This window comes from Triturus cristatus, chromosome 3_2 (genome assembly GCF_964204655.1).
Source record: "Triturus cristatus chromosome 3_2, aTriCri1.1, whole genome shotgun sequence".
Lineage (NCBI taxonomy): Eukaryota > Metazoa > Chordata > Amphibia > Caudata > Salamandridae > Triturus > Triturus cristatus.
In genome coordinates this window covers 206,785,587-206,807,908 of record NC_140584.1, presented here as the reverse complement: position 1 = coordinate 206,807,908, position 22,322 = coordinate 206,785,587, and the positions used below count along the sequence as shown (strand labels likewise).

Below are 22,322 nucleotides of genomic sequence, written 5' to 3'. Positions count from 1 at the left end.
TCCTTTGTTTTGTTGGGCATACAGGTTACATACATGATTTCCACAGAGGTGAAGTGCTGTCATATTTATTGAGTTTCTTGTAGAACTGTCTGTAAGACAAGTGAGTTCTTATCACATTTCATTGAAAGTGTTCTGTAATTGACACTGTTTTCCTCATGTTTTTCAAAAGAAGGGAAGCAGTCCGCCCCTCCGTGACCACCTTTTGGGTGGTTAGACTTGCAATCTTCACTCACTCTTCGCAAGTGGGGCAAGTCTTTACGCCTCACCTGTTTCAAGTGTCACCAGCAGTCACTTGTCACCCCATTCATAGTACACCTCTCTGACAGCAAGTTACACATCTCATGGTTACGATTAGTCGCCTCAATGTTTTCTTACATGAATCTGATGACTCACACATTACACTTTTGCGCACCATTTTTTCTGCTACTAAAGCAACCCCTGGTCATAAATAAATAAATCAATCAGGGTTGGTAAAGCGTAGCTACTCTCCCGTGAGGGTTTCAAGGCGCTGGGGACAGAGGGGGCGGCTCCGTATCTTTCCTCCTATCTTAGCAGATTCGAGCACATCTTACTTCATCTCTTGGCTTGATAGCAGACAGTTTTTCCACTCAGTTAAAACTGTCTTCTCTCATTTCTTGAGTGATTTGCAAAACGAATGCTCATAATCATGACTAGGGAATTTCTTGGCTATCTTCCAACCACATAGTCTTTTCTCAGAACCTTTTGTTCTTTTTAATTTTGCACCAGCTTTGGAAAATAATGCATTTCTCATTCAGTATCACAGTTGTTACCATTCAAAAATACCAAGCGCCTTCTTCTAAAATCACTTGATTTTGCTGTGACTCTGAACAAAGGCTTAGCTGTGCTGTATTTCGCTCCTGGCTCCTTTTCTACGAAACCGCTATATTCTTGTAGCCGCCTAAACGTTCTAGCAGCACGAGTTGATGATGTTAACATTACCTTCATGGTTAATAGTATTGACTGTGGCTGGTGTTATTTCTATGTAATACATTATCAAATTTTCTTAAATAGAGTATTACCCCCACACTCAAGTTAAAGCCTCACATTTATCCGCAGATTTAATATCTTCTAGCAGATTTCAAAGCAAAGGCTATTATATTGTTTTCTTAAATTCCATGTTCTTGTATCGTGCTGCTTCCAGACCGAGGTTGTTTGTAGCCATTTTGATTACACTCATTACCATTGATCTGAGCTACTTTAACAGTGTGGCAACACAAATGGCAACCTAACACATGTAAACACGTCTGACAGCTGGTATCCTTCATGTGCATTCATTTTGATTACTTGATACAGTGGATGTGTTCAGTAAGCACGTTTACAGTAGAATCGTGTCATACCTCAAAAAGACCAGAGGTCATCCCTGCTTGGCAATGCAGGTGTTTCAGTAACACGCCATTTAAAACTCCTGTAATGGTCCCTTTTTGGCACCCATGGCCAAAATATCTTCAGGAAAATACCGAGGTCCTTTCCAGCGTTTGATTAACCAGTGCATTGGCCTTTGAAACAATCGTGCTATTTAGGCTAGACCATATGGCATTATTTTAAGACCACTCAGAGTAATGGACACTTTGGGAGGCATAGTGCTCAGTGCAGTGGAATGTAATGTTTTGCAACACATAGCTGGTGCTAAATGCTATGGTCTTCTCAAAACTTTCCAAACATTTTTGTTTCATTCTTTGAGCACCCTCAGCCCTTAACTCAGAATGTAGGTTGGCTGCCTAAAGATCAGTTAACTCCTAAAGGTGAAACTTTTCGAATATGTTTTCAACTAGGTCCAGTGTATACATAGGAGTGGCCTAACAAAGTAGAAATAGGTTGATCCTACCTATGAGGTTGGACTCTCTCATGGATTTAGACATTTTCATTGTCGTGTTTTCACCTTTTATTCCAGCTCTCTGAAATGGCCTCCGTGATATTTAGTACTTTACAGTACTCCTTAATAAATTGTACCAGTAATACGTTTTCAATCTGACCTTGCCTTACTTTCTTTACTCCCCAATGAGAATTAGCCCGAAGGAAGATTCCACCAATTTTTGTATGTTTGCTTCATCTACTTTAAGCAGTTCTTCTATGTCATGCCTTCGTGTTATGGAATATTTTACACCCTTTGTAATTTTGGCTTAGCCTCACCATTGACACTGACCTTGTTCTGATGTACAACACCTATACACTCCATTCCGCTCCCTCGAATACTTCAGATAAATCCTTCACCATATCCACAAAGCTCAGATGTGTCATGCATGCTCCCAAAATGTGTTCCTTGCTGTTGGAAGGCGTTCCCCGGGGAGGTTGCGGAATGTGTTCCTGACCACCCTGAGGCCCACCTTTCCCAGAGTTAGGCCGAGCAAGAGCAGGGAGGCCCTTCCTGGAAGGGTCTCGCACCTAGGATCGCACACGCTACGCTACTCTCTTCTTCGGATAGAGGGACACCACACAGTAAATCGTTGTAAGATAATAAGCTTTTATCGGTGGTTATCAGGGATCTTTATGATCCGGCAGGCAGGTGCAGAATTAATGCCACAAGCGGCAGCGATCTTGTGATGGAGGGAAAAGGGGTAACGGGACAGTCTTTCCCTCAGTGTCTCTGCGAGGTATCCGGCGCCCAGCTCTCAATCCTCGAGCTGAGGGGATGTTGCTTCTCTCGGCGATCTCTGCCGACTCTCTTGGAGGAACGGGCCGCGAGTCACTCAGCAGGCACTGGAGGGTCTTAGTTCAGGGAGCCGCGACGGCGTCAGCAGGGCTCAGATGGTTCAGAGTTCGGGGAGCCGCGACAGCGTCAGCAGGGCTCAGATGGGTCAGAGTTCGACGAGCCGCGACAGCGTCAGCAGGGCTCAGATGGGTCGGAGTTCGGGGAGCCGCGACAGCGTCAGCAGGGCTCAGATGGTTCAGAGTTCGGGGAGCCGCGACAGCGTCCGCAGGGCTCTGGTGGTTCGGAGTTCGGGTAGCGTTCTTCTGTTCGAGGAGCGATCGAGCCGTGACCAAGTCCGCAGGCTCTCGTCAGTCCAGGTCTTCTCTGCCTCTCGTCCCCTCAGCACCCCTTGTTATACTCCCCCTCCTCTTTGAAGTCCGGAGTCCTCGCGGAGAGGGGTCTGGTGCCTGGGAGGCGGTGTGTCGGGGTTTCCTGTCGCTCAGCCCCTTGATCTGTTCAGGTGTGTCCGGGAGGGACTCCAGACGCCTAGCAGGAGAGGCGCCCGCTCACCGGGGGCCTGGTGGTCGATCGAAACCTCCCTCGGGGAAGAGACCAGAGGTGTGACAGGGTCGGCGCCTCTCGGTCTGGTTTGGGGGGGGGTTTCGTTCTCCCTCGGCCGGGCATGCGTGTTGGGGATCTGGTCGGCCCTCGGGATGTTGGTCCACGGAAGCCGGAAGGCCGTGCCCACGAGGTTCGGCGTGGTTGTAGTGTGACTTGCTGGTCGGGAGGGCCCACGCCACGAGGCCGGTCTCACACTTGCTGATTGAATTCTACTCAATTTCCAAGTTATCTTCATGTCAACATTCTAATAAAGAGGTCCCATCTTTAGCAACGTGATTTCCTTTTGGACTTTTCCCTTGAAAACAGAATTCAAAATACGGAACCATATCATGTTTGTAGACAGCCCATTATGCGCCTTAGGTTGCACATCTGTTAAGTTATCCCCCATCGGGCAATACATTTTTTTTCCTCATTTGCATGCTAATATAGATTAAGTAAACTTTGATCCTTACTTTATTTTAATTTGTAATTCACAAAATTCCACCACACACTCTAAAGATGTCACACTTCCCTATATTAAGAACATAATTTGCTCTATTACTTTCCTCGAGTGTGTTCCTTTCCACATGTTTCACACCTAATCTCTTTGGACACTGCTGCAAATGTCCCTTGATCTTACAGATATAACACTGCATCTTTTCTTCAGGATACTTCTTACTGATGGCAATATGGCTATGGCTTCCACATCAATAACACATTACTGAATCTTCTTTGACCCACCTGACCCTAGGCCCATCAGCTATGTCACAACAAACCATCACACCGTGCTACTCTGTACAGCTTAGCACGCCGCAACGCAAATTACCAGCTAACATCACATCACATAATGACCATAAGGAAACATGCCATCCATCACCACACCATTCCGAGAACCTTCCCACAATCACCCCCATTAATCAACATACCACTCCACATAGCATATATATTCTTTCATTCCACATTCAATATACATCACCAAGTATCCAATACCACATCACTTCACACAGTACCAAAATACATCACACCATTCTATTACACGCTATGACGCAACCTACAACACAGTACCCCAACCCTTAAAGAGGCATTCACATCACCACTCAGGATCACACCTCATCACAACGCACTAGGGACCAGATTTACTAAGGTAGGATACTCAAAAAGTGGTCATGATTTGAGCACCAACTTTTTGTAAATTTTATGGTATTTTGAGAACTGACCTATGTACTAATTAATCCGTTCACAAAAACCCGTATCACAGTGGGTTACAATTCTTATTAATATTAATGAGGCAGGACACAAAATGTGGCCCACTTAGATTTGCTGCCATTACAGGGATGGTGGCCTGCTGGGGTCAGCTGACCACCATGTCTGTTATTCCTTTTAAGTAAAGCGTTTTTTTAAGCAGCCCGTTTTCCTTACAGAAAAATAGGATGTGGCTTTAAAAAAAAAAGTTATAAACTATTTTTTAACAGTCTAGTCCAACAAAAATGTTTTTTCCAACCATTCTCAAAGGGTAGTCAGTGAAATAATGTATTTCAACGGGTTTCGGGTCGCAAAATATTAATACTTACCATAAGGCATCGCTGTTTAGAAGGAACGCTCTAAACACGCCCCTTCCAGATAGCAATTCCTAACGGTTTCCTATACCTATTTAGTGATTCTCTAAATGGCTCTAGTACATTTAAAACTAACATTTTCTTGTCGCTCACACTGCAATTTACTGAATCACATTATTTGCGACAAGAGAATGCATTCGTTCATCAGGCCCTAAATCAATGAACACTGAAAGTAAATAGCACACTACACCACATCATACTACACCTTGCTATACAACATCTTACCCCCACACACACACTGTAGCACGCCCAACTCATGCTGGAAAATTCTACGTCTAGCTACACAACACTAAACCACACAGCTTAGAACACATCATTACATGCACCACGACAACATGACCCAAAAACAGAACACATCACATTGCTGCACACCACGCTTCATCAACCAAATCATAAAATAATAGCTTATAACATCTCAACAGTCCAACCAGATGCCGCTCTGTCATCAGATAAAGACGTAGTTCCCTCTAGATAGCAATGAAATAATGCTCAGTACAACTAGTAAAAGTAATTCATATTATAAGAAATATACCAAATGTAACCCATACCTTGAGGTTTGTAATGTTACCTTAGGGGCTCAACATGTTCTAAGGTATTCTAGGACATAGAAAACTAGAATACATAGGTGTTTTCCGTTAAAAGATGGCAAGTGGATAGGTGAGGGGGAACAACCCCACATAACACACCTGCACATATGGTGACTGCACCTGGGCCACTGCAAGCCACCCAATCTCATTTCATATCCCTGGTAAAAGATACACAACAGTAGGAGTCCCATCAAGGATAATAAAGACACAACAAGCACTCCACATCATACTTACATGGGTCATTACTAGTTTGCGAGACCAGCACCGGCACGAAGAATTCCGTGGTGATAATCAATAAGTAAAAGTTAGCAGTCATGGTGAAGGTGAGCAGTTGGAAATCAAGAGCAAAAATCTGACTAATAAAGAAACCTGGGTAAGGGATTTGAGAAATACCCTAAATACCCTACATGCACTCACAGGATTAGAAAGAATAATGTGGTTTGGACTGTGAATGCAAGGACACCATTGAGTCTGCGTGTGGCATGATCTAAGCCCTCAAAGGAGCTACTTCCTTCTGACCAGTACATCCTTAGAATATTAAGTTCCATTTCTGCACCAAAGGGCCATTGGGAAGTGTGAAAGCTGCACTTTACAAAACCTCTAATGAAATGTAAAGGGAGTTTTTTTCTGTTTTGTAAGCATTCAGGCACATAGCACCATGCAAGAGTAAATGTATCAAGTATTTTACTGAGCATAGTTACTTAAAACCATTTCTACAGAGTATCTCATAGCATTTAATTTATAAGTTACAATTTAAAAAAAATGGCATACAACAATATAGTAAAAATAAGTAAAATCAGTACAAAATATTTGTTTAGCAGCATCTGACTCTGTTCTTTGTGACAATAATGTTGTTCTGTCCAAAGTTAGCGGCAGGCGGTCAGCATCTTGATTTTGTGGCATTCTCTTCTCTACTTGTCTCAAATTTTTCCCCAGGCGGCAGTTCAGCTGCGTGTCCTCTGGTGCCGTGTGCGGATACCTCTCTGGTTAAAAAGTGGCTTTAAAAGTTGTTTCTGTTCCTGTGTTAGTTCTTTGCACGTACAGAGCAGGTGCAGCATATCTTCATATGCTGCGCCACACAGGCGACAGATGGAATCGGATTGTTTTTTTAGCCAGTGTGGATAGTGCTTTATTCATGGTAGCAAGCCAAGTCGGTACTTTAGGAATTGTATTTTAATGGATTTGGAAAACCCTAGGGCTAGATATTTTTGAGCAGCGAGAGAGGTATAGGAGCTCAGGATCATCCAGCCATGCGATCTTCTGAATAGGGCTGCCTTGTCTTCGATCCAGGATTGACTCTTTACTGTTTTCTTTGTTATTTTTTTGAGAAGGCAGTGGCTTATAGGTGTTTCCCAAATCTCGATGACACCCAGGGTGGTCAGGCTTGCTAGTAGGTATTTTGTCGCTGGTGATGTTTTTTTCTGTTGTAGTTCTGACCGCAAATACCAATTTAGGGTTCCTAGTTTTGATTTTCTTACTTTGTCCCAAAAGATGACTGTCGCACCTTGCCTTGCAAGGGTCTGTTTTTGAACACCAAACTCAAGCCTAATCTGTGCTGGACAGACTCTTGTTGGTAGACCAAATATTATTCTATGCACTTTTGCAACCACACCATCCAAGCTCTTGGAGTCCCTTCCCCTCTGCACCTCGCTCCCGTGGGTTATTGTAGGCAGGAGTTTTTCCCGTATTACTTCGACCAGTGGGGAAAGTGAGGGGCCGCTCAGTTTAGCGTTAAGGCATCTCAACGAAATTGCTAGGGCTGTTCCCTTCTTTTTGATTGTTTCCCTTTGGGCAGCAAAATGCCCGCCTTTGTCGATGATCACCCCCAGATATTTATACTCCTTTAATCAGTCTATGCGGGTCTAGCCCCATAACCAGACAGGTGTTTTCTTAGAATTCTTTTTGATTGTCATAGTTTTGGTTTTCTCCAAGTTGATGCTCAGATTATTCGCCTCAGAGTAATCAAGTGTAGTGTTGAGAAGATTCTGTAGACCCAACTTCGTTTGGCTGATCAGAACTAAGTCATCAGCATACAGTAGACAGAGTAAAGCTAGATTCCCGACTTTTGGAGAGTGCGAACTGCTGGCGTTTATTAGCGGGTTAAGGTCTGCAAGAAACAGGTTAAATAGGGTCGGGGCCAGCACGCAGCCTTGCTTAAGACCTTTTGTTGTTGGTATCTTTCTTGATAAAGCTGACCCGTCCCTCAACTTTACTTGGATCCAGGTCCCAGTATGCAGATTAATTAGCAGGTTTAGTAGAACCTGTGGTATGCCCCAGCTGGCCAATTTTGACCAAAGTCTGTTGCCGTTTACGTGATCAAAAGCGGCCCGGTAATCGATAAACCATAAGTATAGTGGCATTTTTGTAGTCTCTGCTTTATCTATTAACAGAGCCATGGTGATTATGTTTGTTACCGTTCCAACAGATTTGGAGAAGCCAGTTTGGTTTAAGGGTATACTCGAGTTGTCTTCTGCCCAATTTTGCAATTCATCCAGCAGAGTGTCTGCAAAGAATTGTGCCTCATTATCCAAAAGGGCAACTAAACCATAGTTCCTGGGCAGAGTCTTATCGGCCGACTTAAAAATGGGTTAAATTATCGAAGCCCGCCAGGACAAAGGAAGTAGGCCTGTCTGCCTTACTTCCGAGAACACTGGACTAAGTGCTTTTGCCCAATAATCTGCATCTTGTTTATAAAGCACAGGTGGTATTCCATTTGGGCCCGGCGCCCCTTCTTGTCTTCCCTTCTTAATGTAGCTTTTTATTGTTTTGAGGTGATCATTTGAGGTTATGAATCCCGGCAGTTCACCTTGGTTCCTTTCTTGTACTGATAATTTATCCTCGTTGGGTTGATGCTTCGTAGTAGTAGACCACTGTATTGTCTCTGAGCTGGTCCCAATATGTGATAAGATATTTTCTTGCAAGAGTAAATGTGACATATTTTGATTAGCTTAAGGCCCAGTTTGTTTGCTTTTTAAAAATGCTATAAAACACATCCATATTTTAAAGCTGCTTGCAACTATGGAACCTGTTTTGGCCTGTTAGGCCAAATGACCCGTTATAATCCGTATAAAAGTATAACCAAGACAGCTTGTATAGACCGAAACGTTAGGAGCACTTGACAGCTCTCTACATCTGGGACTCCCAGCTGCAAATGCAGGAGGTTTGCATACCCCCATCCCTGCTAGGGGTTGTGTGACTGTATTCCAGTGTTCTGGTAGAGCTGCTACATCCAGGCTTCATTTCCTTGAGAACTGGAATCAAAAGGAACATTCATTTAAAGTTATGCTGCTCTATACTCTACTTAATCAATGTTAACAATCAATAGTGGCCAGCTCAAATCAGGGGTGGGGCCCAAGGAGGGCAGGAGGGGAAAGGGGATTATAATAAAATTTAAAAAATGTAACTTACCTTACCGCCACGTCTCTCCGTCGTTTCTCCTCTCAACAGGAAGCAGGCAGCCAGGCTCCCCTGACCAATCGCAACAGTGCAATGCAGCGTTGCGATTGAGTGCTGCGTGACGGCGCCCAGACCAATCAGGCGCTGGAGGGGTGGAGATGTTCTCCACGCTGGCTGTAATGCAGCCTGCATGGAGAACATGAGAAGTGCGCATGAGAGGGCAGGCCAAACAGTCATTGCGCACTTAGGAGGGTGCTACCACTCCTCCCCTGCCCTGAGAGCAGACCAGCCCTGCCACTCTAAGCTGCCGCATCTCGTTGTTATCATTTTATTTTTCATTTCTTGTACTCCTTCTAAGCAGTGGGGCGATGCTGCTCCCCCTTAGCGGAGGAGCCCCCACTGTTAACAATACAACTGCTGCTTAGATTTTTGCCAATATCTCCTCTATCCCCACTGTCTTTCTATTGAACGTTTACAGTTTTCCAAAAATTTTCATTTGGCTGAACTAGTCCTATGCTGAAGCTAAAGCAAAACTCAAGTTGAATTACAAGCAGATGTGTTGGTATTTTGAATCTAATTAACTGCTGTTAGGGGTTGGTTGTTTTGATGCCAATCATAGGTTGCACATCACTGTCACAGCTTGCGCTTTAATCTTTCTGTTGTTTTTTAAAAATCTGGTAAAGTGTTTTTCACAGCTAAATAGCAACTCTGTGCTAAAAAGTGCTTTGTGAAATCAGGGGCCTTTTTTAAAGGTTGGTCAAAAGGATACTCCTCCATAGATGTAGCATGTATCCTGCCTGCCATATTACGATCGCATCACAGCCCCTGGCACCTGTAATATGGTGGACGAGATCTGCCTAGCTCCAAATAGGGTCTGAGTTATTGTACTTCACTTTCCACCTTTTATGGGGGCTATAGTTGTGCTTTTGGAAGTCAGCTGTATTTTATTAGCATAACATAATACAGAGTTTATAGTAGAGCTCACCAGCAGTGATATATCTCTCTGTATCACTGGAACAATCTGTGCTAATAATGAAGGTTTCTCAAACGAGTAGCTCATGAGGTTATCGTGGCTCTCAAGCTGCCTGTACGTAGCTCTCCTGTGTGCAGCCCAGCCTATTAAATTAGAAGCTTTATCTTAGTTAAGTTAGTATATTATGCCAAAATTGAAAAGTCTGTATTTGAGACACAAATTTGTGTCTTTTCAGAACTTATAAGCTGATGATTATACAAAAATGGTTGAACTTCAGAATATATATATAAAACTGATATTTTAGTGATGCGCCATGCAGCGTTGGTTAGATTTATAACCAATATCATTTACCTAGTGCCAGGGGCATTGCAACTATGGCTGTTATGTATTACCCACATAGAGGCATTCCCCATTGACAGATCTTTTTTTTTTTTTTTTACATTACGGCTGCCAAACATGCCTGTTGTACTGGCATGACCATTGCCGGTGATCCTACATATGGTGCCCACTAATGTTATCTTGTCTGATGTGGTCAATATTACGACACTAATAATAATAGTAGCTCGGGATGATTTTCATTGAACATAAGTAGCTCTAATTACATAAAAGGTTGGATACCCCTGTGATAGTGAATATTTCTAACCACAGAACTTTTCAGTGTGGTTAGTTGAATCTCACCATCAGAAAGCTGCAACAGGCAACCTTCCTTGCTCTGCAAGCAAACAGTTTTACTGAAAAATAGGTGTAGAGAATTAAACGAGTTCTGTGTAATAATTGCTTCTTTTTGATCCTATATTGTTATTCTTCTGATTCAAGACAGTGTCTTGCATACCAGTGATGAGCAAAACCTTTATTTATTCCATGGTATGCAGAATCGAAATCCAACGAAATTCGCTTTTGCATTCCAGGGAGATAAATACCCCCTGAATTGAGACCTTACCGATTCAGGCTGTTCGTGTGGTTCTCCCTAGCAAAAAGAGGTCAAATGAGAAAAACACAAAATGCCCTGATGGTGGACAATTGTTGTGTTTCTACCTGGACCTCATTTTGATTGGCAGTCATGAATGGAGCCATATTTCATGCTCAACAGCATGAACTATGAAATCCTAATAAGATACAATGGTGGGGTGAAACTGCATATCTTTAAATTTATCTTAACCAGAGGTGGTTGCCATCACCATCAAGTGAGTGACAAAGTGCATCCTGCATTTACGATTACAGTATTCCATTTTGAAACATCTCAAGCTTCAAGACACACAGAATATGAAACCCCTAAATATTCAACACACGATCCATAACAGTCTGCCAGTTTCTCATGTTTGCCTTGGGGGCACATGTAGGTTGTAATGTAGCCCAGTTTCACTCCACAGAGAATCAACACCGCTGAATTGTGCCCGCTTCACTAAATAATTTATCTCTGCACTATTACAGACTTCTCCGTACCATCCTAGGCCTCAATATTTTGCAGGTATCGGGGAGGCGGCCTACAGTCACAGAGAGCTGGATGCTTTCCACTTAAAGTTGGTGTCCCAAACAAAAGACACGGATAAGTGGCATAGGGGCCACTTGTACAAATTAAAAAGAATGCAGGTAAGATTGAAGCGCTTTGATAGGGCAGTTCAGGAGAAAGATTGCATAAAAGGTAAGAAATGGAAATGAAATGAGCAGAATAAATCGGAACCCGCTCTGGGACCCCCTTGAATGAGTGGAGGTGCCCAAAAAAAAGTCTCAGTGCCCTAATTTTACACCTCTGTCATTCCATTTATCTCCCACTTTTCTAGAGGAATGCAATACCACCTCTTTGAAAATGCGACTGCTATGCTTACTACTGCCCAGTAGTACAATGAACCTTGTCCACAAAGCCTTGCTTGGCTTAAAGGTTCAGTGTTATAACTTGTGTGGTTTCCCTTGCCTTTACACTTGAAATATTAGTTCAGGTATTAAATCAATAAATAGACAAGAGGCAATTGGTTCTGATTGCTAGAGCATAAACTTGGATATTATAATTTTGTGACGTTTAGAGGACTTAACTGAGATATACAAAACAGGCATTGGTAAAGCCAATCAGCCTGACAGAGTCAGGTTGACACTCAAATCATCACTGAAGTTGTGAAAATAACTTTAAATAATCCAAGCTGCAATAAAAAAATAAATAAAAAGCTGTAGCTTCTGATCGCTTTCTGATCTTGAGTGTGTGGTAAAAAATTGAATGTGACAAAGTGTGTTGATTGATTGTACTTTTTACATGTAAAATTGAGCCTTCTGCATTACAATGGAGGCGCTTCTTAGGAGAAAGAAAGAGGAATCTAACAACTAATAGCCGGGGTTGAGAGGTGTTTACTCACTGTTAGCACATTTTATTTTTAATGATTTTTACAATAGTGAAAAAATCTCCAGCAGACAGGTGCACTGTCAAGTTAGATGTTAAACTGTGCCTTATTCAACAGTGTATTCTCTTTTACAAATGCTGTGATAAAGTTACGACGGGATACAAATGAATAATGACAGAAGTTAAATGTGTCGTATTTTGTAACACATTTATTTTTCCTCTTCAGATCTGGAGAAAATTAAGGCTTACATCGATTCCTTCCGCTTTGGTGCGCCTCCCCATGCTGGCGGAGGGATAGGTAATTTCTCTTCTATTTATCTTGTCAGGAGAGAATTATGCAAGCAACAAAAGAACTGCGAAGGTGCCTAACGCATGAATGTTATGCAATTGCTATCTCTAGAAACATCATTAGGAGTAAAACGTCCTTGCCAGAAAAATGTCCACAAATGTTTTCTCCTAAATAGATTCTACTTTTCGTTCTCGATTCGACCCCATCTACCACGTCTCCTCAGAAGCACATATTCATATGCTTGTGACTTTTACTAGGATTACTAGGATGGCATCCCTGTTAGCGAACTTTTATTTTTTTGAATATGAGATGCCAATGTCAGGCATTACTCTAAATCAGGGTGGTTTATTGTTTGTATTAAGGAAGTTCTTTTAAAGTACTAATTGCACTCCACTATTTGTTTTGTAATCACTTGTTTTTAATGTGGTGCCCTTATTTAATAGCAAGCAGTAACATAGCCCTGACTTTATAAAGATACAGAGGTGTACTGTACATTTAACCCAAATCTGAAGCAGCCCAAAAATGCTACAGCAATAAACTTAGTTTCCTAGAAAACCTAGGGAAAGTTAAAGTCCATCCAAACACATAACCAGGCCAGCCATTCCTGGCGGCTGTGACTTCACTGACAACATTCTATTATTGGCTTCGCTTCTTCCTTTGATTCAAAATGAAATTACCTCCATTAATAGCAATTTAACCAAAAACAAAGCATCCGTCATAATGAAACCTCTGTCCCTTATGTCGTCTTGTTATCTAAAAAAGACAGTCTCTGTGTACTTGTTATTGGAAATGAGAGACGCAGGTCAATGGTTCTGGGCCTGTTTCTTTTTGTAGCTTCTGTGTCAGTTTTGTCAACTGAGTATCTAAAGTCAACCTCCATCTGAAGGCTGGGGGTGGGGGTGGAGCAGGCAGGGCAGTGTTCCTCCGGCCCCTCCATGTGGCAATGGTGTCACCAGCTGACAAGTCACCGGCGAGGCATGTTTTATTTAACAGTAAAGCTAACTGTAATCTTAGCACACACTATGGAACATACTGCGAGAGTTAAATAAGCTGTGTTAGTAGCTGACTGGGTGTGGGTGGGCAAAGCACTTACGCTAGCCTACCCACTGATCTAACCAGTCTCTAAAGCCCTCTGCTGTCTTGTGTGCCATCCCCCTGGGTAATGAAGGTGTGGAACGTTCCAACAGGACTTCTGCTATGCAGTTAAAATCACCGCCTACCAGAGGGTCATCTGCTATCAATGGTGCCAACGGGGCAGAGAGCTTGAAGCACAGCAGGTTGTTCCTGCTCTGTCTGTGATGGAGATGTTTTTGTCAATTCTTAAATCTTCAGGGCCCCTGGAGCGCTTCCAAGATCTGCACCTGGAGGCCTCTGCACTGCGCCGGGCCGCCTGCAAGGAGGATCCCGCTTTATGGGCCTCCAACCACTCCTGTGCTGAGCCTGGATCACAACAAAAGTGAGTGGTTCCATCTCGCACTATCCCGAACTTAGCGGGGAACCGTAAGGAGTATTGTAAGCCCTCCATCCGGAGGGGCTTTTTTATTTACAGGAAGGAGGCTCGTTTCGATTGCACAGGCACAGTAAAGTCCGGGAATACAGACACTTTGTTATTGTCCACTGTAGAGAGGCCTTCTGCTCTCTCCTACTGAAGTATAATATCCTTGCCCCTAAAGTGAAGTAACCTGGCCACCACCTTGTGAGGTGGGCATCCAGGTGCAGGAGGGTGGGCTGGAACGATGTGGGCCCGCTCCAGGGAGGAAAAGGACGTGAGATGGTTCAGGGCAACCACCGACTTGAGCCAGTGTTCGAGCTAAGTCAACATATCATCTCCCTCCATCTCCTTGGGAAGACCAGCCACTCAAATGTTGTTAAGGTGGTTGTGAGCTTCCGCATCCTCCACCCGGTTTCCCAGTGTGCGGACCCTATCGGCTAGTTCTGTCACTCGGCTAGTCAAATTCTTGGTTTCAGGTAGCAATTCACCCACAGATATCTAAAGTACCTTTACTCGGTCAGCCAACTTCCAGTGGGCCACTTGCAGAAGCCGCAAACCCACTGACACTGCACTAATGTTTTGCTGAAGAGCGTGTTTCGTTTCAGCTATGGCAGCTAATATTTTATCAAGGTGGAGATGGATCGCTGTCGGTGGAGGGTCTGGCTCCTTAGTCATCGCAGCTGGGGGTTGCGAGGGCTCCCCCAGGCTCTGTCGGGTGGCCGCTGTTTTTGCCTTGGGTTTTCCCATGAGTGCAACGTGGCTGAGGTCCTAAGACGGGCAGTCGGATTTTCGTGTGTATGAGCCGTAGTGTGGAATTACTGTCCCAGGCCTGTTAAATACGCTATGGTGGCCCTCAGCAGTCTTAGGGACGGGTTTTCCAATAGTGAGCCTGCAGGGCTAGAAAGACAGCATCTTGTGTTACAATTACTTGCACAGGGTGATGAGTGTCCCTTTGAAGCATACTCTGTAGGCCCGGTTGCTACTGACAGGTGATTCAGGCCAGGTCATCAAGTGGACACTTCGAGCCCAAGGGAGCCAAAGCAGGTTCGAATAGTTGTTGGACCGAAGCAGTAAGTGGAGGGGTCGAGCATCGAGAGACTCTCTGGTGTGCCCTCACCTCCCCAACGGAACGGCCCTTATGGTCCAGTTTGGCCTCCCCGTCCAGGCGTCTTGGGGTCGGGGAAGCAGTGCCAGATGGGTCCCCCGTCGCAGGGCTCACCTCGGAGGTCCACCATGCAAGAGTTGTCTGTCATGCCCCGTCCTACCTGCAAAGCGACCTACACAGTTCCGAGCCAGCAGGTAACGGGCGGCAAGCCCTCACAATGGCCCTCTTCAGTGCAGTCCTCCTACGGGTCGGGGCAGGGGCGCGGAATCTCATAGGCGCTGTCGCCACCCCTCCTCACAGGCTCCCCTTGTAGTCAACGAAGGTCAGTCTCCACAGTCATGGCAGGGTTCCACCAGGCTCAGGTATCTGCACATTGTTTCATAGGCCCAGCGCCAGCCTAGGACCATGGCGGCACCCTCTAAGCTCTGTCTCGCAGATCAGTATGTGGTTTCCCAATCCAGGCTGCAGCGGTTGTGGGGCTCTTAGAGTGGCCCAAACAACTCTCCCCCCCCCCCCCACACAAATATGGGGCGTCAGGGTGGGGTCCAGCTTTGAGTCAGGTGGTATGGGAAGGATTATGGCAGGAGTTTAGGAGGCCGAATACTGCGCTCTCTAGCCGGGGGCGGCTCCTCCATTAGGTGGAGGTGCGTCGGCCTACTGCTTTATCGCAGTGCGAGAAGCAAAAACATATAATGGTATTTTAAATACCATTTTATGCTTCTGCTTCTCACGCTGCGAGAAAGCAGAACGGTATGACTGGTTGCGGGGGGGGGGGCAGGTCGGGCAGGAGTGGCTTGCCCAAAGCTGTGGGCCCTGACTCTTTTGTCGGCGCTCTGTGGCCGACCAAACCAGTCATGCACACTCTGCATTTTCTCTATGTAGGCTGCATGATGCAGCCTACATAGAGAAAATGGTCTCCCCTTAGGCTGCCTGCTGGGTGCTGTCCCCACCAATCACAACGCTGCCATTGCAGTGTTGTGATTGGCTTACAGGAGGGGAGGGAGGCTGCCTGCTACCTGTTCCTGTAAAGCAGCAGGAAAACGCGGGACCTGGCCAGGAGCGGGGGCGGCGCAGGACCTAGTAGGGTAAGTTTTTTTGTTTTCTTTTCTAATTCTGCGAACGTATCTAGCCTTCATCCGATGCAGCCTCCATCATGGGACCTTAATCTGGTTTTACCCTTTTTGATGTGTGCTCCCTTCAAGCCTCTACACAGCCGTACTCTAATTTTGAAAACTATTTCTGTTTACAATCACTACTGCATGTTGTCATCTAGCTGCAGACCTGGTCTGTTCAGACGACATATATTACCTTTGTCCCTGACAAGCTGCAACTCTGTGCATCTTTTTCTTCTGAAAGTAGTGTCACCTTTCCTTGTGGAGCAGTCCGTTGTGGTCCCTGCATTCTTTTCTCCACCACATCCATCTAAAAGGATGAGAAGCTGGATCAGTTGCATTTAGGACATGCCCTTCTCTTCTATATTGATAGGATTAAGGAGTGCCGTGTTGATTATCAACTGTTTGTTGGGTTAAAGAGTGCAAAGAAAGACAAAGCAATCCAGAAATGAGTCTTATCGTGATGGATTGTCCTCTGCATCAAACTGTGTCATGCTGAGGCCAAAAAGATCCTCCTGAGGGCCTTACTCATCACTACACCAGGGCGAAAGCCATCACTAAAGCCCTGGCCCGAAGTGTTATTGTCTTGCACATCTTCCAGGCAGCCATGCCGGCATCTATTGACACTTTCATGAGGCACTACTGCATCAGTTCTCAAGTCTGCACGGAGGGTCATTCTGCATGCTCAGTCTACCAGAACTTGCTGGAACAACTTCACTCCTCAGACCCATTTCCTTGGAGGTGACATTACTTTGTTGCTGATTCACAAGATGAGTAATCTGCGTAAAGAATCGTATGCAGGTATCTCACTGTCGGTCTCATCCCATTCTGTGGTGTGGTCCTTCGTGAGTAATAACGTCCAGAGTTAGTTTTTGCACACTGCCAGTACATATGTAATTATGTCTGCTGCAATGAGTCTGAAAGCATAGGAAACAATAGGAGAAACTGTCAGCATTCAGGGGGCAGGGGAGAAGAGGGTCCCTATATGCGGATCTATACTGCCACGTCTGCCGGCGATAAGGAGGAGAAGGCACCAGTCCGGTGCCCGGGGAGATTTGCAAGGCGAGGAGTCTGTAGGTAGAGTATCCACCAAAAAGGACATTACAATTGGTAAGTAACTTACTGAGCCGAGGACAGGAAAGCTGCATAGTATGGCACTTGGCATGGCCACAAATGGGGCACAGAAGATCTCCTGGCCCAGAAGCAGGCCATAGTTCAGCAGAACACTGTTTGTATAAGCAGCGGCTAATGTTACACAATCCAGTCACATAGAGAGAAGTGAAAAGGGGAATTCTTTGTACCAGAACTGCAAAAAAAGAGAAGGAGCAGAGATCGCATGTTGTCCTTGTTTTGTGTGTCAATAATTGCTGGCGGTGTCAGGTTAAGATGGACTTAAAACTTCCATGGATTTTCTAGGAAATTAAATGTATTATTGCAAGCATCATCGTTAACTTTATTCGGTCGTTGAGACCATCAAAGTGCAGAGGCATACAAAAATATGATAATTAGAACAAAGGTTTTGCACCCGAGCCATTAACGAATTAAAAAAACTAGGTAAAACAAGTTAAAAGAACTGGTATTAAAACCATACATACTAAAAACACATAGAAATACAAAAAGTGCTAGTGCATAATTAGTTGAAGTGCAAAATAGCTCAGTTCTCTATAGTTTGTACATGAGTCATAAAATGCCATGATCATAAGACATCAAGTACGAACTGAACACTTTGTTCAAGGTAATACTTACACAAATGATATGCTCAATTCATTTTAGCTTCTGCCTCCTAATATTATTGCAAGCGTATTTTCTTGCTGCTTTTTAGCTTAAAGTGAAACATAATGGTAACCTAAGGCTTGCTGTAGAAACAAGTCCGCACTCGGATCTCATTGATGGGTCTGATGGCTTAGTGGACTAATGCGTCTACTTATGGGGCCTGTGTTTTGACCTCATGGTCACAGGTTCAATTCCCAGTGGGTCCAGCCGGCCTTTTATCCTTCTGAGGTCGATAAAATGAGTACCATTGAGTTGGATACCACCAAAAATCTGTTATTCAGTGCCAAGATACCCTTTTGGGTGAACGTAGAAATACACGTTCTGTTATGCTTTGTTATGTTATAACCTGTTTTTTAAATGTACAATGTATCCTTGTGCAGTCTTTCATTAACATTTTGCATATGACTAGAACATTGTATTTTTAGCTTTAACGGTTTGACAATACAACATTGCCAATCAAGCTTTTAAAATCATAATACTATTTTGTATTTTAGGATTGGAGCGCGTCACCATGCTATACCTGGGGCTGCACAATGTTCGGCAGACGTCCATGTTCCCTCGTGACCCTAAACGGCTTACACCTTAGACAGTGTGTTCACCTGAACATTGCCTGTCTCCTGTTGCGGCTCAGCAGCCTCGTGCACTTTTAACATACTGCAGAAAAATTACCTCTAATCCGTTAAACAGTTTTAAACTATTTTTGAAGCGCCAACTAACTGTTGTTTAACAAAACATGATCTAAAAACTGCATATAATCAATGTAAAAATACTGGAACGAACTTTTCAGACATTAACATCACGAACACGAGAGCCGTATGGCAGAAAAGGTGAAGGCATGCCCTGTAACGCAGTGTAATAACTTTGGAGATGGCGGATTAACTCCAATAGAAACGCTCTGTAAACAGATGACGCGTGAAACTGGAAGGAAAAAGTCTCTAAAAACACACAGAACTTTGAGTTTAACATTTTAGGCTTTTGTAAAATGTTCTAACAATAAAACCGAGAATAAATTACGTTTGTATGTTTCCGTGTTTTTATCTTGTAAAACTATTGCGTGACAATTTTGATGAGACGCGAGCTCCAGTCAGTAATGCGTTTTTCATACAATTTCACTATACAGCTGTCAAGGTGCACCGTAACCCTGAGTCCCATTGCCTCACCACAAAAGGACTTCCCCTAACTATCTATCGCCCTGAATCATCTTCGTAGGCCTTACAGTGGGGCCATGATATCAATCCAGTCGAGACTAGCACCCTGATGTACTCTCCTGTTCAGTATCTTGAGTTCCATAACCCTACAGGGGTCAACCAGCCTGCACTTAACACATTTTTTTCTGTTCTTTTAGTATCTTAGACGTGTATCTACATCACGAAACGGTTAACACTTTATCGGATTCACCTTTATTTTTCCATTTTAAACATTGTTTACAGGACGAAGCTCTCCTTTTTAGAAACAATATCGATTGTATGTTATATCTTCTTATAAGTTTTTTTATCAAACATTGCTGGTAAACTGTATTCATGTGTACTCGTTTAACACGTCGCACACATGTAATGATTGTAATTAACCGAACATGAATTAACGAAACTGTACCTCTTACGCTAATGCACAAATGTGTGAAACTTTGCCTAGTCGTAAACTACAATGGCGCATACAGTGATCACAGAGCCAGCTAGCTTCCTCAGCCACAGTAAAATACTACCCTGCCGAATGCACGTGCCCCCTCCCGCCCCTGACATTTCCACATTATTTTGATTGCATTGTTTGTGGCAGCGCTGCTGAGAGACCGTTTTTTTTTTCACCGAATATTTCACCTATGCGTTGGACCTCTATTCGATTTGTGACAATAAAACAGAATAACGGGCAGAAAGTGGCGCGCGGGGTGCAGCGAGGGCGTCCATATTGAATTCAGTCGGGAAGCAGTGGCAACATTTCTGCCTTAATTGCGCACAATTGGTGCATGGGAAGCCTTGATAAAATTGATTTCCGGGTATGTTGTACATAGAAAGCGCAGTCAAGTTAAACCGGTCACCGTTTAATTGGTGTGTTATGACTCTCCGGAACAGAGAGTTCGGCGCGCTCGTTTCAGTGTTTTCAAAGAAGGGGCTGCGAATGGCGCACACGGCAGTCTGAACTATTTACAGGCTCGGATCTGCAATCCCCGGAGGGGTGTCACGCTATGAGATGTGCTCTAAGCAGTCGGGTCAAGAGTGATTAATGGCCCGCTGGTCAGTGTAGTAACATGGTCCACCTTAGATGTGGCTGTGTAACATCAACTAACTTGATGGCGAGGAACAAATTATATCTCAAAGCTATTATTATGAAATTCATTGACAACGCGAGTAGCCTCCCGAGGGCATGTCGGGGGAAAAACGAGGTTATGGAATTATATCACACGAACCAAACATAAAAAAAGATGCAATTCTGTTTGTGTAACGAGTTTTGGCATGTCCGCTTTTAGATACTGTCTGCTAATCGTAAATTGACAAATTGCCAGTGATCGAGGGAAGAGCAATAAACTTGAGCTGCGTCTGAAAATGTAGACAGGAGAATATACACTCTTAAAGTAAAGACTCAAAAATGTATATTGTAAAAGTAAAGAAGGTATAAAAATATCTACCTATAAAAAAATCAAGACCAACAGAATTAATTCCACCATTAAAGGGCATAGAAACGTAACGCAACCCTAAAATATTTAGGAAGTAATCCTGTCTAAATTGACGAATTTTTAACACACTAATATTGTAGTATTGTCTTTATTTTTGCAGCCCACATGTCTAAGTCAGTGTTTGTAGTCTTCATTTCCACAGAGAGACTTGGATTAAGCAGTGATTCATCTGACCCTGAAGCTGTTCGGTTTAGCTAATATGACTTGATGGTTTCATGAATGTACATTATTATGATGGTTGATTCTTAGATGAAGAACACCACCGCCTATGGAGCTCACCAATTCCAATGGCCCTAGGCACACAGCAATTATCAGACTCGAGGGGAAGAAGTGCAAGGAAAAAAAGAACTAGGCAACAGTCCTCATCTATGCGTCCAGGATTTGGAATGATACCTGTGTATCCATCAGGGCAGCCCCAAACCTGCTCCAATGTAGGAAACACCTGAAGAAGCACCACTATTTTAAAAACTACATAGCAAAACCAGTGCATCTTCCACTTCCTCTCTCAGAAGCCGGAAACCACGCCTCAACTCACTCTGCACCTCTGTCGTCGAACCTGTAATAGGGTGACCAGATTTTGAAAAACAAAAACCGGCCAATAGGCTGGCGGTACGGAGCTCCTCTCACTTTCGGCGTCTGCCCCCTCTCCTCCTTTCAAAACCCACTCCATCCCACTCTCTGGGGCAGCCTACTCTCGCTGATGGCGAACTGTGCCATTTCTCCCACTGGGAACGCTGGACTGCCGATATTTAACAATTGCAGATGTACAAAGTATAGTGGCTTTCAGTATTGTTTGCTCTGTGCGGCCTAAGCCTACCCACACCACCTTTCTCCCCCGAAACCTCCCCCCTCCCCCCAATGCAATGAATACTCTGTTCCATATTGTGTATTTGTAACATGGTTTTGTTCTCAATAAAAAAATAACACCAAAAAAGAAAAGCAACAACCAGGACAGGCCAACAGGCCAAACATAGAAGTATAATTAAAAGTGCACGTGCGTATATAATCTATCTTCTTTTAATTCTACTTCTATACATATGGTGTGTGTATATATTGTATATACACACAAATACACACACACACACAGTGGGTGCCACGGATTTTCAAACCCTTTTGGCTATGGCAGGCCATTTTCCCTGCCTCCAATACCCCCATGCCCTCTGCAGGGACCATGAACTGAACGTCCAGCTGAGCTCCTGCTGTGCTTCTTGAAAGAGCTTGATGCAGCCTCAGGAATAATTAGTTCTATTTCACACTACAGAGGCGCATGTGAAACTAAGAAAATATGCTATAATTGAAACACTCACTCCTCTTTCTTTAAAAACTGGGACATCTATTCAAAATAGTTCAAAGTGTCGGGACACCGGGATAGAGCTCTCAAAACTGGGACTGTCTGGCGAAATCTGGGATGTCTGGCCACTCTACCCTGTAGAGCACTCTGCTGCCTTTCAGCTATGCTCGAGCTATAGAAATACCACATGTATATATAAACACATACATACTTATAACTGCTGGCATAAGGTTCAGGAGTGCTCAACTAATCTCTAGCTTCACATTAGATGACACTGCGCCGGTAAATAATACAGTTACAGCCAGTCTTTGACTTTGTCGCTCAAGTTAAGCCTCATAATTCACCTTTACAGTGTCCACTTTGTGCTTCCAAAATTATATCTGATAGAGACATCTAGCCGCAGATTCCTTAACTTAGAATATCCCCAGGCGTCAGACTGGA

General features: G+C 44.0%; 1 protein-coding gene across 1 annotated transcript in view; it reads left to right on the top strand.

Annotated features, from left to right (window-relative positions):
- Nucleotides 1-18,935, top strand: part of DARS1 (aspartyl-tRNA synthetase 1) — a 416,054-nt gene extending 397,119 nt beyond the window's left edge. The window contains exons 17-18 of the mRNA XM_085647532.1: nt 12,378-12,449; nt 18,417-18,935. Coding sequence (XP_085503658.1) covers nt 12,378-12,449; nt 18,417-18,508 — 164 coding nt within the window. The 3' untranslated portion in view covers nt 18,509-18,935. The remainder of the gene's footprint in view (nt 1-12,377; nt 12,450-18,416) is intronic.
- The last annotated feature ends 3,387 nt before the right edge of the window (nt 18,936-22,322 follow it).